General features: G+C 45.6%; 1 protein-coding gene across 1 annotated transcript in view; it reads right to left on the bottom strand.

Moving 5' to 3' along the window:
• The window catches only part of ARPC2 (actin related protein 2/3 complex subunit 2), a 47,478-nt gene that overhangs the window by 18,018 nt on the left and 11,809 nt on the right, over positions 1-17,651 (bottom strand). The window contains exons 4-5 of the mRNA XM_033946201.1: positions 7,238-7,283; positions 810-996 (exon numbers count right to left, since the gene is read on the bottom strand). Coding sequence (XP_033802092.1) covers positions 810-996; positions 7,238-7,283 — 233 coding nt within the window. The remainder of the gene's footprint in view (positions 1-809; positions 997-7,237; positions 7,284-17,651) is intronic.

Raw genomic sequence — 17,651 nt, 5'->3', positions numbered from 1 at the left:
TCCTTCTAGCACCCTGCAATCCGACCACTAGGTGTCACCGTTACAAAAATGATTGGTACGCCCTCCCCTTTGGGCAGGGATGTCAAAGTCCCTCCTCGAGGGCCACAATCCAGTCAGGTTTTCAGGATTTCCCCAATGAATATGCATGAGATCTATTTGAAAGCGCTGCTTTCATTGTATGCTAATAGATCTTATGCGGTTCATAGACAACCCCGCGAAAGACAAAGGCGCGCGCCAACAACTGAGCGCAAGATGGAGGCGCGCGCCGAAGAAAATTACAGTTTTTAGGGGCTCCGACGAGGGGGAGCGTGGGGGGGTAACCCCCCCAGTTTACTTAATAGAGATCGCGCCGGCGTTGTGAGGGGTTTGGGGGGTTGTAACCCTCCACATTTTACTGTAAACTTAACTTTTTCCCTAAAAACAGGGAAAAAGTGAAGTTTTCAGTCAAATGTGGGGGGTTACAACCCTCCACACCCCCCACAACGCGGCGCAATGTCTATTAAGTAAAGTGGGGGGGTTACCCCCCCACGCTCCCCCCGTCGGAGCCGTAAAAACAGTAATTTTCTGCGGCGTGCGCCTCCGCGCTGCGCTCAATTGTCTGCGCGCGCTTTTGACCTGACACCATCTCATGCATATTCATTGGGGAAATCCTGAAAACCCAACTGGATTGCGGCCCTCGAGGAGGGACTTTGACACCCCTGCCTTAGGGGCTGGAAGCAGAAAAGACATTTTGAGTGCCCTTTGAGCTCCTCTTTAGAAAATGCTGCACAGAAAACCAAACGTTAACAGAGAGCAAGCGAGAGGCTTACATTGTCTCATCATCTCGATAGTGGATGACCGCTCTCTTCTCTATATCCTTCCCCTCCTCCTGGAATTTGAAGTATTTCTCAAACACTGATGCAAAGCAGTTGCGCTTCAGCATCCCAGCCTGGTGGATCATCTCATCCTTGTTAGGAGGAACAGATTCAAGGTCATAGAGCAAGGAGACATTATACCCTGCAAAGGAAGATCCAACTTTATTAAAAGGTCAGATGGTTCCATTCAGTAGCAGAACAGATCATATCAAGATCCAGTGACAGATCACTTGATTGGAAGTTGTGGCTGAATTGTGGCATTTGGACCCTTCAAGATTTAATAAAGAACTTCCAATGGATGTCCTTTGAGGACCTTCACACTCGTTACCACTTGCCCCCCTCAACAACAATACTGGTGGTTGGTGTGGGAATTCAGCAAATAACGATTAATTGGAAAGACTGTTCTAGACTGAATTGTCTGGTGGAACTCAGTATGCCATATGTATAAGATGGAAAGATTTTTTGCAGTACAGAGGGGGCATTTTAAAAGGTTTCAGGGGGTGTGGAGGCCATTAATTGAATATTATAATGATTAAGGTTTATTCTTTTTCCTTAGGGGATAATTTGTAGAAATTGGGGGGGGGGGGGATAGGATAATCCAATTAAATAGCGGTATATTTCAACTGATTAATGGATATAAGAAACATGGTATATATGTATGAATAGAAAAGGAAAGGGGGTAAAATTATTGGAAATATGTTGTTATGATATATTAGGGGATATATGTAATATGATGAGATATATTTGTTGTGTATTAATGTATATAATAAAATGAAAAAAGAGTTTGAGGAAGAAAGGGTGGGGGGAGGGATAGCTTAAAGTATGATTAATTGTATTATGGAAGAGGGATGTCTAAGTATGTATATGTTTGGATAGATTATTTTATTGATATAGGAAGGGATGGGAGGTGGGTGGGGGGAATTAAAACATGTATAATGATATTGTGTAAGAATGTCAAGTGAGTTATGTGAATTAATTGTAATAATATTGTACACTTGTTGAGAGAAATAAAAAGGAATAAAGATTTTAAAAAAAACAACACTGGTGGATACAGCTGAGACACTGCTTGACCGCTGTTTATCCGGATGTGAGGAAATTGGGAACTACTCCGACATTGATCTCTCAAACATCGTTAATAAAAATAAAAAAGGAGTCGCCTCGAGATGGTATATCCTATTGAGAAAGTCTTCGTCTTATTCCCTGTCGAAGGTAATGAATGCATGGCATGGAGACTTGGGACTAGCATTAGAGGATGAAACTTGGCAGGCTGTCTGGAAAAATTTGTTTCAATCCTCTCGATCTGTTGCATAGAACTCACTGGACCCCAATTAAGGTCATAAAGAGGGGCATAACAACCAGGACGCGGGAAGTCATCATGCCATTGTATCGAGCGATGGTGCGTCCACATCTGGAATACTGCGTTCAATATTGGTCGCCGTACCTCAAGAAGGACATGGCGGTACTTGAGAGAGTCCAAATGAGAGCAACGAAACTGGTAAAAGGGCTGGAACATTGCCCATACGCCGAGAGGTTGGATAGGCTGGGGCTCTTCTCTCTGGAAAAAAGGAGGCTCAGGGGAGATATGATAGAGACCTTCAAGATCATGAGGGGCATAGAGAGGGTGGATAGGGACAGATTCTTCAGACTGAAGGGGACAACAAGTACGAGGGGGCATTCGGAGAAACTGAAGGGAGATAGGTTCAAAACAAATGCAAGGAAGTTTTTTTTCACCCAAAGGGTCGTGGACACATGGAATGCGCTACCGGAGGAAGTGATCAGGCAGAGTACGGTACAGGGATTCAAACAGGGATTGGACGGATTCCTGAGGGATAAAGGGATCGTGGGATACTGAGAGAGGTGCTGGGATGTAACACAAGTATAGAAAGCTAACCAGGTAATAAGTATAGAAACCCAACCAGGTCGTGCATGCGCAAGACCGGAGGGTTAGGACTTCGATGGGAAGATAGGACTCAATGGGAAACCAAGGTGGCAAGGGGGCCCCTTCTGGTGATTCAGACAGGTCGTGACCTGTTTGGGCCGCCGCGGGAGTGGACTGCCGGGCAGGATGGACCTATGGTCTGACCCGACGGAGGCACTGCTTATGTTCTTATGTAAGGTAGCAAAAATCTCAACCGGTCTTTCTCCCATGTGTTGGTCTTCTAATTTGCAGGAGGGCACCTTAACGCATATGATCTATGATTGGGCTGGGAAACTAGTTCTAAAATCTTAAACACCTCTAAGTTTGCGCATTATTGTACTAGGTCATCATGGCCTCCCGCACGCGCTGCCTGATCACAATGCGCGACTGCGCAACATATTGATATTTCTAGCCCTTAAAAACATATTACATTGCTGGAAAGACATGTCTAAGGTGAATTACAACACATGGTGGAACACGCTATGCCTCAAAGTAAAATATGAAAGTGTTATTGCGGAAAAACATAAGGCCATGAGTTCCTACACTAAAATATGGAGTCCGGTTAACTCCTATTGCAACACAGGCTGACGACGTTCAGCTCACGTGCGGAAACATGGATATCATCGTCTCAACCTGGCTCTTACTTTATGCCTCACTCCCAGTGTTCCTGTAGGTTAGGGGTAGGGAACTCCAGTCGGGTTTTCAGGATTTCCCCAATGAATATGCATGAGATCTATTTGCATGCACTGCTTTCAATGCATATTCATTGGGGAAATCCTGAAAACCCGACTGGATTCCGGCCCTCGAGGGCCGGAATCCAATCGTGTTTTCAGGATTTCCCCAATGAATATGCATGAGATCTATTTGCATGCACTGCTTTCAATGCATATTCATTGGGGAAATCCTGAAAACCCGACTGGATGTCGGCCCTCGAAGGCCGCAATCCAGTCGGGTTTTCAGGATTTCCCCAATGAATATGCATGAGATCTATTTGCACGCACTGCTTTCAATGCATATTCATTGGGGAAATCCTGAAAACCCGACTGGATTCCGGCCCTCGAGGGCCGGAATCCAATCGTGTTTTCAGGATTTCCCCAATGAATATGCATGAGATCTATTTGCATGCACTGCTTTCAATGCATATTCATTGGGGAAATCCTGAAAACCCGACTGGATTCCGGCCCTCGAGGGCCGGAATCCAATCGGGTTTTCAGGATTTCCCCAATGAATATGCATGAGATCTATTTGCACGCACTGCTTTCAATGCATATTCATTGGGGAAATCCTGAAAACCCGACTGGAATAGGCTCTCGAGGACCGGAGTTCCCTACCCCTGCTGAAGGTGTATGGCTCTGGTGTCTCTCTGTGCTTTGGATTTTACATGTGCTTTTGGCAGCATGTTGTGTTGCTACTTTCCTCCTTATAGATAGGCCTAGGTCTGCCTGCTGTATTATATTATGTAGATAATATTTTGTGAATCTTTGCATTGGTACAGAATGCATGTTTCTTGCCTTGTTAACATTTATTGTACTTCATCTACTAAACTCAATAAAAAATTTTTGAACTAAAAAAAAAAAAGGTCAGATGGTTACAGCAGAGTTTGATTATCATTCCATCATTTTTATTTATTTATTCATTCAGTTTTCTCTACTCTTCTCCCAGGGGAGCTCAGAACGGTTTACATGAATTTATTCAGGTACTCAAGCATTTTCTTTGTCCTGGTGAGCTCACCATCTATCTAATGTACCTGGGGCAATGGGGGGATTAAGTGACTTGCCCAGGGTCACTTAAACCCGCATCCTCAGGGTGCTGAGACTGTAGCTTTAACCACTGCACCACTCTAGAAATCAAAATGTAGGAAAAGTGATCCAAGTGAAAGACAATCCAGCCATTGTGACATCACTGATGAGGTTGGCTCTTATTGGTGGAATGAGGCATTATGATGTCACAATACCAGTTCTGGTTATCAGAGGCGGAAACTTTTCACACTATTTATTCATTCAATTTTCTATACTGTTCTCCCAGGGGAGCTCAGAATGGTTTATATGAATTTATTCGGGCACTCAAGCATTTTCCTTGTCTGTCCAGGTGAGCTCACCATCTATCTAATGTACCTGGGGCAATGGGGGGATTAAGTGACTTGCCCAGGATCACAAGGAGCAGTGTGGGTTTGAACCCACAACCTCAGGGTACTGAGGCTGGAGCTTTAACCACTGCGCCACACTCTTTCCACATGTTCTTTGCTTAGGAAGACAGTAGAACACCTGACTTGTCCTCCACATGATTACCCTGTAAACCTTTAACCCTCTCCTTTACCTTCAGCTCCATTCGCCTATTTTTCATTTGCTAGAAAAGGACATACGGACACAGCATTTTGCAAGACGAGCAAAACACTCAGCAAACCAAGCACTGCCCCGATAAACAGGCACTTACAGCTGCAGGAAGCACCATCAATAATCGACGTGCGTGATCATATGCAACGTGCAGGTGGGACGGCACTCAGCTCCGTGGGCTCTCCAACACGTGGAAGGCTGACCGGCAGACAGAAAAGGAATCCCCCTGAAGCGGCGCTGTGTGGGCTCAGGGGTTCTCCAGCGGCTGGCAGACGGAGGAGGCGTTTACTTGAGACGGCGCTGCAACACCCGGCACCCGACAGGGACACACCCCTGGGCCACCTCGCCACCTTTCGGGTTGTGGAACGAATTGTCAGCGTTGCCATTATGGCCTATTGGGAAAGTTGCTTTGATATACAAGGGGAGACATGATTGAAACATTTAAGTACCTCACGGGATGTATCGAAGTGGAAGATGATATTTTCTTTCTCAAGGGACCCTCGGCCACAAGAGGGCACCCGCTCAAACTCAGGGGTGGAAAATTTCATGGCGACACCAGAAAGTATTTCTTCACAGAGAGAGTGGTTGATCATTGGAACAAGCTTCCAGTGCAGGTGATGGAGGCAGACAGCGTGCCAGACTTTAAGAATAAATGGGATACCCATGTGGGATCCCTAAGAGGGTCATTAGGGCATAGACAGGGGGTGGGTAAGCAGAGTGGGCAGACTTGATGGGCTGTAGCCCTTTTCTGCCGTCATCTTCTATGTTTCTATGATGGGTCATTTGGCCTTTATCTGCCATCATGTTTCTATGTTTCTATAATGAGAAAGTTCTATGACATCACAATGCAGGTGTAAAGAGCCTTAGCCTATAGGAAGAGGAGATGCAAATGTTAAGAGCCTTAGCCAATAGGGAGAGGAGGAGAGAGTGGCTGCTGCAGACACCAGAAAGTATTTATTCACAGAGAGAGTGGTTGATCATTGGAACAAGCTTCCAGTGCAGGTGATCGAGGCAGACAGCGTGCCAGACTTTAAGAAGAAATGGGATACCCATGTGGGATCCCTAAGAGGGTCATTAGGGCATAGACAGGGGGTGGGTAAGCAGAGTGGGCAGACTTGATGGGCTGGAGCCCTTTTCTGCCGTCATCTTCTATGTTTCTATGATGGGTCATTTGGCCTTTATCTGCCATCATGTTTCTATGTTTCTATAATCAGAATGTTCTATGACATCACAATGCAGGTGTAAAGAGCCTTAGCCTATAGGAAGAGGAGATGCAAATGTTAAGAGCCTTAGCCAATAGGGAGAGGAGGAGAGAGTGGCTGCTGCAGACACCAGAAAGTATTTCTTCACAGAGAGAGTGGTTGATCATTGGAACAAGCTTCCAGTGCAGGTGATGGAGGCAGACAGCGTGCCAGACTTTAAGAAGAAATGGGATACCCATGTGGGATCCCTACGAGGGTCATTAGGGCATAGACAGGGGGTGGGTAAGCAGAGTGGGCAGACTTGATGGGCTGGAGCCCTTTTCTGCCGTCATCTTCTATGTTTCTATGTACTTTGGATTACGAGCATGCTTCTGGAACGAATTATGCTCATAAAACAAGGTACCACTGTATTTCTATTCCCCTCATCATTTCTCACTGTAAAGCTGTCAGATATGTGGCATGAAAACGCTGCAGAGTGAATTTACAACATTTGCATTTACAAATAAATTGGAGCGCTCTGCAATCTCCAGGAACAGCTCTCTTAATGCCCAAGAAATGGATCCTTAAAAATATGGTTAAAAAAAAAAAAAAATGGTTAAAAACCCATCTATTTGTTAGAGTTTTCTGTACGTAAAAAGATCTTGCTAGTTCTTTCATAAGGACCAAAGCTGATCTGGGGCACTCAACAAATTTGTAGATTTTTTATGTATATGACCTTGTAATCTGCCTAGTTGATAGGCGGACTAGACATATTTTTTAAATAAAGCTTTAAGAGAATCTTTTTTCAACCCAGAAATGCTTTCATATGCATTTAATGTCAAATGAAAGATGGAAGGGACTGACTGACACACGGGCACCGTTAAGGCATACGGACGCTCCAAGCTCATAGGTATAGGCCAGTTACATATGTAGTAAATAAAACCATCTTACCCGATTCTGGGGACACCAGGAAATTGCCGTACACCCTCTTCAGCAACTAGAAATGAAAGAGACAGGTTGAGGAGATGAATTGCACCTTGTGACTCTGTCCCTGTCTGCCCCATCTAGGCTACACTTGGCCTTGACACTCCAATACCACAGAGTAGGGGCAATTCTCTAGAGAATGGTGCCAAGTGCAAATTTTATATCGCCAATTATGTGCATTAATTGCTACTATAGAATCAGTAGCATAGTAAGGGGGGATGGTCCGCCCCGGGTGCCATCTTTCTCGGGGCACCGGTACCCTTCCTCCTCTCTGCCCCTTCCCTTCCCTGTGCCTTTTTAACTTGGGCGTGAGCAGCCACCAACTTGCTGCCTGCATCGGCTTCGGCACTCTCTCCGATAACGCTTCTGGCACCTGCGCCGAGGAATTCATGTCAGGGAGAGCACCGAAGCCGACGGGAGCAGTAAGTTGGTGGCTGCTTGTGCTCAAGTTAAAAAGGTACAGGGAAGAGGCACACGTGTGCAGCGTGGATGGGGGGAACTGCCCACCCTCACGACGCCACTAGCTTAAATCTGCAGTTATGCGCCTGACCTCTTCCACTAGCTCAACGGCTTATGTAAATGCCGATGCCCAACTCGTCAGTCAGGGCGGTGCATGACCGATAGTATTCTACACCCTGCGGGTATCAGTGCTAGGTGCACCCCTGAATCGCCAAATGGATTTTGTGTGATCAATTTGTAGAATAATAGCGACAATGATGCCTCCTAGCATCAAATAAACACTGGAGTTATGCACTATTCTATGACATGCGTATTAGAGAATGACACAGGGACAAATTTTCCCCCGTCCTTGCATGAACTCATTTTCCCGTCCCATCCCAGAAGTTCTTTTCCTGTCCCTGCACTGCTCCGTCCTCATCTGCACAAGCCTCAAACCCTTTAAAATCCTAAGTAGCAACATTCTAGAGCTCAGACTGTGATGTCATAATGCCTCATTCCACCAATGCCTAAGCTCCGTCCTCATCTGCACAAGCCTCAAACGCTTTAAAATCCTAAGTAGCAACATTCTAGAGCTCAGATTGTGATGTCATAATGCCTCATTCCACCAATGCCTAAGCTCCGTCCTCATCTGCACAAGCCTCAAACACTTTAAAATCCTAAGTAGCAACATTCTAGAGCTCAGTTCGTGATGTCATAATGCCTCATTTCACCAATGCCTAAGCTCCATCCTCATCTGCACAAGCCTCAAACGCTTTAAAATCCTAAGTAGCAACATTCTAGAGCTCAGATTGTGATGTCAAAATGCCTCATTTCACCAATGCCTAAGCTCCATCCTCATCTGCACAAGCCTCAGACGCTTTAAAATCCTAAGCAGCAACATTCTAGAGCTCAGATTGTGATGTCATAATGCCTCATTCCACCAATGCCTAAGCTCTGTCCTCTTCTGCACAAGCCTCAAACGCTTTAAAATCCTAAGTAGCAACATTCTAGAGCTCAGATTGTGATGTCAAAATGCCTCATTTCACCAATGCCTAAGCTCCGTCCTCATCTGCACAAGCCTCAAACCCTTTAAAATCCTAAGTAGCAACATTCTAGAGCTCAGATTGTGATGTCATAATGCCTCATTCCACCAATGCCTAAGCTCCGTCCTCATCTGCACAAGCCTCAAACCCTTTAAAATCCTAAGTAGCAACATTCTAGAGCTCAGTTCGTGATGTCATAATGCCTCATTTCACCAATGCCTAAGCTCCATCCTCATCTGCACAAGCCTCAAACGCTTTAAAATCCTAAGTAGCAACATTCTAGAGCTCAGATTGTGATGTCAAAATGCCTCATTTCACCAATGCCTAAGCTCCATCCTCATCTGCACAAGCCTCAGACGCTTTAAAATCCTAAGTAGCAACATTCTAGAGCTGAGATTGTGATGTCATAATGCCTCATTCCACCAATGCCTAAGCTCTGTCCTCATCTGCACAAGCCTCAAACGCTTTAAAATAATAAGTGCTGAAGGCTTGTGTGATTAAGGCAGAACTTATGGGAATGGGGCAGGGGCAAGGACAGGGACAGCGACAAAACTCGCAGAGACGGGGAAATTGAGTTCCTGCAGGGACGGGGAAAAATTTGTCCCCATGTCATTCTCTAATGCATATACAAAGCTGTACTGACTAGCATATTCTACTATTTGGTTAAATATGAATAATAAAAATTATTACTCAGCTGAATATAAATAGCAAATACGAATCAAGTTTTAATTTATTTTTAATTTGATATACCGCCTATCTATAAGTCTAAGCAGTGTATATACAGAGTTAAAATAAATATAAGCTAAAATAGTTCTGGGCAAAGACAAATATAAACAAATACAGTGGTACCTTGGATTACGAGCATAATCCGTTCCAGGAGCATGCTCGTAATCCAAAATGCTTGTTTATCAAAGCGAGTTTTCCCATAGGAAATAATGGAAACTCGCTTTGATAGGTTCCCCCCCCCCGAGGCCAGCAGCGCTGCTCCCCCCCCCCCACGAAAACCGGCATTGCTCCCCCCAAACCGGCACCCTTCCCCCCCCGCGATCCGCACCCCCCCCGCCGCGACCTGAGGTCCCCCCAACCCACCCGAACCCTCTTCTTACTTTGCTATAGCCTCCGCAGCGGCACTGGCACCAGCATGTCCTGTGCGTGGTGCCGGTGCCTGAAGATCTGCTTCCTGTGCTGGGCCTTGAGAGTTCACGTTCGACGTGAACTCTCAGGCCTTGAGCATGCGTACATGCTCAAGGCCCAGCACAGGAAGCAGATCTTCAGGCACCGGCAACACGCACAGGACATGCTGGTGCTGGTGCCACTGCGGAGGCTACAGCAAAGTAAGAAGAGGGTTTGGGTGGATTGGGGGGACCTCAGGTCGCAGCGGGGGGGTGCCCAATGGCGGCGGTGGGGTGCCCGATGGCGGCGGTGGGGTGCCTGATGGCGGGGGGCGCTCGCAAATCGAAGCGCGCTCGGTTTCCGAGGCGCCAATTTTGTGAATGTTTTGCTCGTCTTGCAAAACACTCGTAAACCGAGGTACCACTGTACTTGCTACAGAAGGGAAGGAGGGATATTAATTACATTATATTACAAAAGGAAAAAAACACAAAAAAACACCCCAAAATGAGGGAAACACAAAGGGGGTGGAAAAAGGAAATTAGTCCTAAATTGCTAATGTTTGAAATTTTAGGTCAAACGCACCAATAAACATAACGTTTTAAGATTAGTTCTGAATGTTGCTACGCAGTCTTCTTGTCTAAGAGGATTAGGTAGGGTGCAGTGACCGAGAAGATGGTATCGTATACGATTTGGCGAACTGAAGGGATTGAGAGATTTTGTGGAGTCGATCGAAGCGATCTTGAGGGGACATTGAGCTTTAACATAAAAAAATAATAAAAGCAGAAAAACAGAAATCAAAGATCGAGGGCCGGATTCTGTAAACAGTACCTATATCAGCGGCATCTACAAAAATGGGTATCTCTTCCGCTGCTTGGGGGGGGGTCACTGCTGCTGCAGGGGGTGTGTGTTTGTGGCGGGTGATAGTAGGCATCTCTTCCACTGCAGGGGGGCCACTCTCTAAAGTTGAAAGGGGATAGATTCCGTACAAACGTAAGGAAGTTCTTCTTCACCCAGAGAGTGGTGGAAAACTGGAACGCTCTTCCGGAGGCTGTTATAGGGGAAAACACCCTGCAGGGATTCAAGACAAAGTTAGACAAGTTCCTGCTAAACTGGGATTTACGCAGATGAGGTTGGACTCATTTAGAGCACTGGTCTTTGATCTGGGGGCTGCCGTGTGAGTGGACTGCCGGGCAGGATGGACCACTGGTCTGACCCAGCAGCGGCAATTCTTATGTTCTAATCTAATCTAATCCTTAGGTTTGTATACCGCATCATCTCCACGTTCGTAGAGCTCGACGCGGTTTACAGTAGGAGAAATAGGAAGGAACTACAATAGAGGGTTAGAGGTAGAAGTGGGAAGAAAATTTAGAGGACTTGGGATGCCAAGATATAAGAGTTTCCTTGATTCCTAAGTTGGAGGGAGTCTTACATTTTTTGAGAAAAGCCAGGTTTTCAGATGTTTGCGGAAAACTTGGAGAGAGCTCAAGTTCCGAAGAGGGGAGGTAAGGTTGTTCCAGAGCTCAGTGATTTTGATGTGGAGGGAGGTCCCTAGCTTTCCTGTGTGGGAAATGCCTTTTAGCGAGGGGAAGGAGAGTTTTAATTTGTGGGAGGATCTGGTGGTATTAGGGTTTGAGGAATTCCAAGAAAGAGGGATAAAGGGAGGGAGGATACCATGTAGGATTTTGAAAGTTAAACAGGCGCATTTATAGTGGACCCTGGCGATTATCTTATGTTTGCGGCGGGAATCAGCATCTCTCCTGTGCGGGGGAGGGGGGATGTTGTTGGTTGGCAGTGTGAGAGATTGAACATCTCTCCCGCTGTTGTGGGGTTTATGTCCACGTTTTTTTCTGCGTATGAGCCCATCGCTATCATCAGCAATGGGCACATGCAAATTTAGCGAAACTTCGCTACTCTCCGCCAACCTCATTTACATGAGTGTTTTTTTGGAGAATGACTCACTTTTTTAAATTCGCTATCAGAATGGCTGCGATAGCAGACAGTCGCTTTTTAACATGGTTTTTTGAGAATTTAGGCCTCAGACTCATCCTCACCAGAACAAACAGTGACTTGAAAAATAAATGAGTCAGCTGAGAGGAGACGACACGCCTGCGCCTGCTATCTAATGATCGTAAAGCACAGCAGAAGCCTTGTGAAGGACCATATCAGCCACCCTTCTGTCATTTCCCCCCCCCACCTTTTCTTTCAAACTTTGTATTCCACCCTCTCCCCCCACCATCACCATCTTGCTAGAGAATGACACGGGAAAAAAAAATCTGTCCCCGCCACTGCCCTGTCACCGAACTACCGTCCCCTTCACTGCCCCGTCCCCGTCATCGCCCCATCCCCGCAGCATCCACCCTTCCCTCTTGCCACCCCTCACGTGGTCCGTGCATCTCCCTCCCTCCCCCTTATCTTCAAGCCGCCGGAGCGTACGTGCAGTTGTGTGTGTGTGTAAGCTTCTCCTCTAATGCAACCGGAAGTTGCGTCAGAGAAGAAGCTTCCGCTCCAGCAGCTTTCAACAAATCTGAAACCTTAAAACATGCCACGAAGATAAGGGGGAGGGAGGGAGATAGATTCAGGTGGGTAGGTATGAAGGAGGGAGGGGACTGCGCGCATTCCCTCCTTTAACTGCGGGGACAAGGCCATTCACCGCTCCATGGGGCAGTGGATGGCCCTGTACCTGCAGTGAGCACTTTTCCCCCTCCACTGTTTTGGTGGGTTACCTGCGGCTACTTGTGGCTAGCTGCGGGTAACACCCACCGTGTCATTTTCTACATCTTGCCTATGCGCACTTACCCACCTATACTAATTTAGACTGTAAGCCATGAGATAAAAAGTCCTGAAATAAATTTGGAAAGACACCTTAGAAGAAAAAAAAGCTATTATAGGGTTAAGGTGTCTGAAAATTCTGTGCAAATGCTGCGTATGCCAGGCTGCTGATTTACCAGCTCAGAAATAGGAAGAAAAGTTGGCAGAGTTGGCACATCACCCCACACTTGGCCACCATCCTATCAGATCTGCTCAGCTGAAAAGCCTGCTACCAGGAAAGAGAGAGAAAACCAGGCTTGCAGTAAGGCAGGAGCTGGCATCAGAACTCCGGATCTGTTTTCTGCTTTAAAACATCCAGTGCTGGCTTCTGCATGCTCTTAGCAAGATTTAAAAACCAATTGAGGAACTGAGTCAGACTTCCTGCTGTCAGCCCTGAGCACACGGGCTCTAAAGACTCCTTTTTTCTACCATAAAAGGCTTGCTTTGACAGGCGTTGGGTCCAGAGCGCAGAGACAGGGCAGGTAACACACCAAAGAAGACAAAAGGTTTGGTTTCTTATAGCCCACAATCTTCTAGAAGGAATCCAATATAAAGTTACATCTGGACAACGCAGTTGCAATATTTTTCCAGATGGAGAATGATTAGCGTGGTTTCTTCTCAACAATCAGCTGCCTTAAGAGCACACTACCTCCTGCTAGAATCAGAAGACTGGAGCTTTTCCAAGGAGGAACAGACAAGCTTCTGTCAAATTCCAAGCCTCAAATGCTGAGGAAAATGTGTTTGGATTACGGTTGTACAAGCACATTTTGTATTTCATGTCACACATACCCAGCCTGCTTCTCTCACAAACGGGAAACATGTGAAGCTAAATAAGAGAATTGCACAGACAAAAGAACAGAAAAAATAGCTATACTGGGTCAGACTGATGGTCCATCTAGCCCAGAATCCTGTTTCCACAGAGGCAATCCAGGTCAAAAAGTAGCTGGCAGAAAGAGATAGATCCCGCATGTCATTCTCTACTCTCCACATCAAAAATTCACAAAATTCAGGAGAAAAGGCTTTACTAGACAGTGCTGAACTCCACCATATGTCTCTTGGGCTCCACGGCTTCCACACTCCTATGCTCAGGTAAACCGCTGTTCTGGGGCTCTGAAAGAGATTTTCTCCTGGCAGATAGGTCCCCCAATGTCTCCTCAGCTCCCGCCCCCCCCCCCCTTCACATACTGCGCTGCATGAGGCCCAAGGGCGCTCTTCCGGCATCCATCCATGGAAAATTTGGCATTAATTAGGAGAAAAAGAGCCTGAGAACTCCTTCCCTGCCAGTTTTGAGACAAAACAAGAAATTTTGAAGGGTCTGGAGAACTTTGAAAAAAAGATTGGGAAATTCAAGATGGTCGCTGCGGCAGCATTTTGGTGTCAGAAAAAAAGCTCAAAAACACCTTAACTAAACTTATAAAAACTCTGAAAACTTCAAAAAACAACTCTTTCAGACCCCCCCCCCCCAGTGGGTATGTGACACCCAAGGCCAATCATTTTTTAACACTCTCCTATATATACACACAATTTTTACTAACTTTGGAGACCAAAATCCTCTTCAGGCAGTGGCGTACCAAGGAGGGTGGAGGCAGGGGGTTATTGTATATATAATTTTTAGAAACCCCTCGTCTCCACCCTCCTTGGTACGCCACTACCTGAAGAGGATTTTGGTCTCCAAAGTTAGTAAAAATTGTATTAAAAATTAGTCCAATAAAAAGATTACCTCGGGGTCCTTTTACTAAGGCACGCTAGCCGTTTATCAATACAGCTACAATACTACATTAGTCTAAAGCAACAAAAATAAATTTTTTTTTTTCACCTTTTGTCATCTCTGGTTTCTGCTTTCCTCATCTTCTCTTCACTCTCCATTCCATCCAGCGTCTGCCCTCTTTCTCTGTCCCCACTCCCTCCCCCATGCTCTGGCAGCTCTCTCTTCTCCATTCCTTCCCTCTTTCTCACCCCATTATCTAGCATCTGCTTCCCTTCCCCCATGTCCTGAGATCTCTCTTATCTCTCCATCTATTCCTCTCCCTCCAAGCTCTGGCATCTCCTCCCCTTCCTTTCCAGTGGTCTGGCATCTCAGTCTAAACTTGCCCTCAAATTAAGGCAATCTCTAAATGCTATTTACCCAGACAAAAAGGCTATTTGAAACTTACTTATTGCTCCTTTGGGCAGAACAATGCACCCATCAGGGCTGGCGCAAAGCTACAGGGCACCTAGGCACAAACAAGACCCCTCCCCAATTAATTTCTGGGAACTTAACATGTCTCTCTCTCTCTCTTTCTTTGATAATAAACTCGACAATCATAAGCTAGATTCTTTAGACAGCTCGGTCAGAGTCCCACTTCTCATTTTCTAAACAGGTCAAAATGGGAGCAGAGATGGCCAGAATGGAGGAGACCCAACTGTAGTTCAGTAACGCACTTGCCATGTCAGGTCTCCTTTTCGGAGTTCGATTAATGAACAATAAAATGCCTTTCCCCCGATGGTCCATGACACAATTCCTCTAGAGAACGACATGGGGCAAATTTTTCCCTGTCCCCGTAGAAACTCAATTTTCCCGTCCCCATGTGAGGTTTTTCGCTGTCCCTGCCCCATTCCTGTAAGCTCTGCCTTAACTGCACAAGCCTCGAACACTTATGATTTTAAAGCGTTTGAGGCTTGTGCAGATGAGGACGGAGCTTAGGCATTGGTGGAATGAGGCATTATGACATCAGAATCTGAGCTCTAGAATGTTGCTACTTATGATTTTAAAGCGTTTGAGGCTTGTGCAGATGAGGACGGAGCTTAGGCATTGGTGGACTGAGGCATTATGACATCACAGTCTGAGCTCTAGAATGTTGCTACTTAGGATTTTAAAGCATTTGAGGCTTGTGCAGATGAGGACGGAGCTTAGGCATTGGTGGAATGAGGCATTATGACATCAGAATCTGAGCTCTAGAATGTTGCTACTTATGATTTTAAAGCGTTTGAGGCTTGTGCAGATGAGGACGGAGCTTAGGCATTGGTGGACTGAGGCATTATGACATCACAGTCTGAGCTCTAGAATGTTGCTACTTAGGATTTTAAAGCATTTGAGGCTTGTGCAGATGAGGACGGAGCTTAGGCATTGGTGGAATGAGGCATTATGACATCAGAATCTGAGCTCTAGAATGTTGCTACTTATGATTTTAAAGCGTTTGAGGCTTGTGCAGATGAGGACGGAGCTTAGGCATTGGTGGACTGAGGCATTATGACATCACAGTCTGAGCTCTAGAATGTTGCTACTTAGGATTTTAAAGCATTTGAGGCTTGTGCAGATGAGGACGGAGCTTAGGCATTGGTGGAATGAGGCATTATGACATCAGAATCTGAGCTCTAGAATGTTGCTACTTATGATTTTAAAGCGTTTGAGGCTTGTGCAGATGAGGACGGAGCTTAGGCATTGGTGGACTGAGGCATTATGACATCACAGTCTGAGCTCTAGAATGTTGCTACTTAGGATTTTAAAGCATTTGAGGCTTGTGCAGATGAGGACGGAGCTTAGGCATTGGTGGAATGAGGCATTATGACATCAGAATCTGAGCTCTAGAATGTTGCTACTTATGATTTTAAAGCGTTTGAGGCTTGTGCAGATGAGGACGGAGCTTAGGCATTGGTGGACTGAGGCATTATGACATCACAGTCTGAGCTCTAGAATGTTGCTACTTAGGATTTTAAAGCATTTGAGGCTTGTGCAGATGAGGACGGAGCTTAGGCATTGGTGGAATGAGGCATTATGACATCAGAATCTAAGCTCTAGAATGTTGCTACTTAGGATTTTAAAGCGTTTGAGGCTTGTGCAGATGAGGACGGAGCTTAGGCATTGGTGGAATGAGGCATTATGACATCACAGTCTGAGCTCTAGAATGTTGCTACTTAGGATTTTAAAGCATTTGAGGCTTGTGCAGATGAGGACGGAGCTTAGGCATTGGTGGAATGAGGCATTATGACATCACAGTCTGAGCTCTAGAATGTTGCTACTTAGGATTTTAAAGCATTTGAGGCTTGTGCAGATGAGGACGGAGCTTAGGCATTGGTGGAATGAGGCATTATGACATCACAGTCTGAGCTCTAGAATGTTGCTACTTAGGATTTTAAAGCATTTGAGGCTTGTGCAGATGAGGACGGAGCTTAGGCATTGGTGGAATGAGGCATTATGACATCACAATATGAGCTCTAGAATGTTGCTACTTAGGATTTGAAAGCGTCCGAGGCTTGTGCAGATGAGGACGGAGCTTAGGCATTGGTGGAATGAGGCATTATGACATCAATTTGAGCTCTAGAACAGTGTTCTTCAACCTTTTGACACCTATGGACCGGCGGAAATAAAATAATTATTTTGTGGACCGGCAGTTGAAGAACACTGAGCTAAGTTGTGCCCATCTCCACCCAATCTCCGCCCCAGACCCCGCCCCCATAATAGTACTAATTGTAACACCATTTTTTCCATCCATTTTTCATATATAAACACATACAATATAATGGTATTAACAACCCATAGGGTTCCTTTTACGAAGCTGCGTTAGGGCTTTAACGCACGGAATAGCGCACATTAGACGATAACGGCAGTATTGAGTTGAGCGTAGCGCATGGTAATATCCTGCATGCGCTAAAAATGTTAGCGCACCTTAGTAAAAGCAGTCCATAATGGTTAACCATAAAATTAAAATACACAAAGCACACTGCTTTTCAACATTCATTCCTACCAGAAAACAGATAACCCCATGCAAATGCAGGACCAAAAACTAAAAGTATTAATATTTAGAAACAAACCCTAAGATGCAAGACTCTGCAAGCAGTACAACCCCAGAGGAAAAGAAACAAATGCATTTCTTCCTGAACAGACAGTTAGGACAGACAATTAGGGCAGATGTAAAATCACTAAATAAAAAAATAAAAGCATTTCCCCTACCATTGTTGTCTTTCGCCCTTCATGTGCCTTGCCTTGCCTTCTGGCCTGC

The sequence above is a fragment of the Geotrypetes seraphini genome, chromosome 5, assembly GCF_902459505.1.
Source record: "Geotrypetes seraphini chromosome 5, aGeoSer1.1, whole genome shotgun sequence".
Lineage (NCBI taxonomy): Eukaryota > Metazoa > Chordata > Amphibia > Gymnophiona > Dermophiidae > Geotrypetes > Geotrypetes seraphini.
The sequence above is the reverse complement of the archived record's forward strand: the minus strand, read 5'-3'. Positions and strand labels throughout refer to the sequence as shown.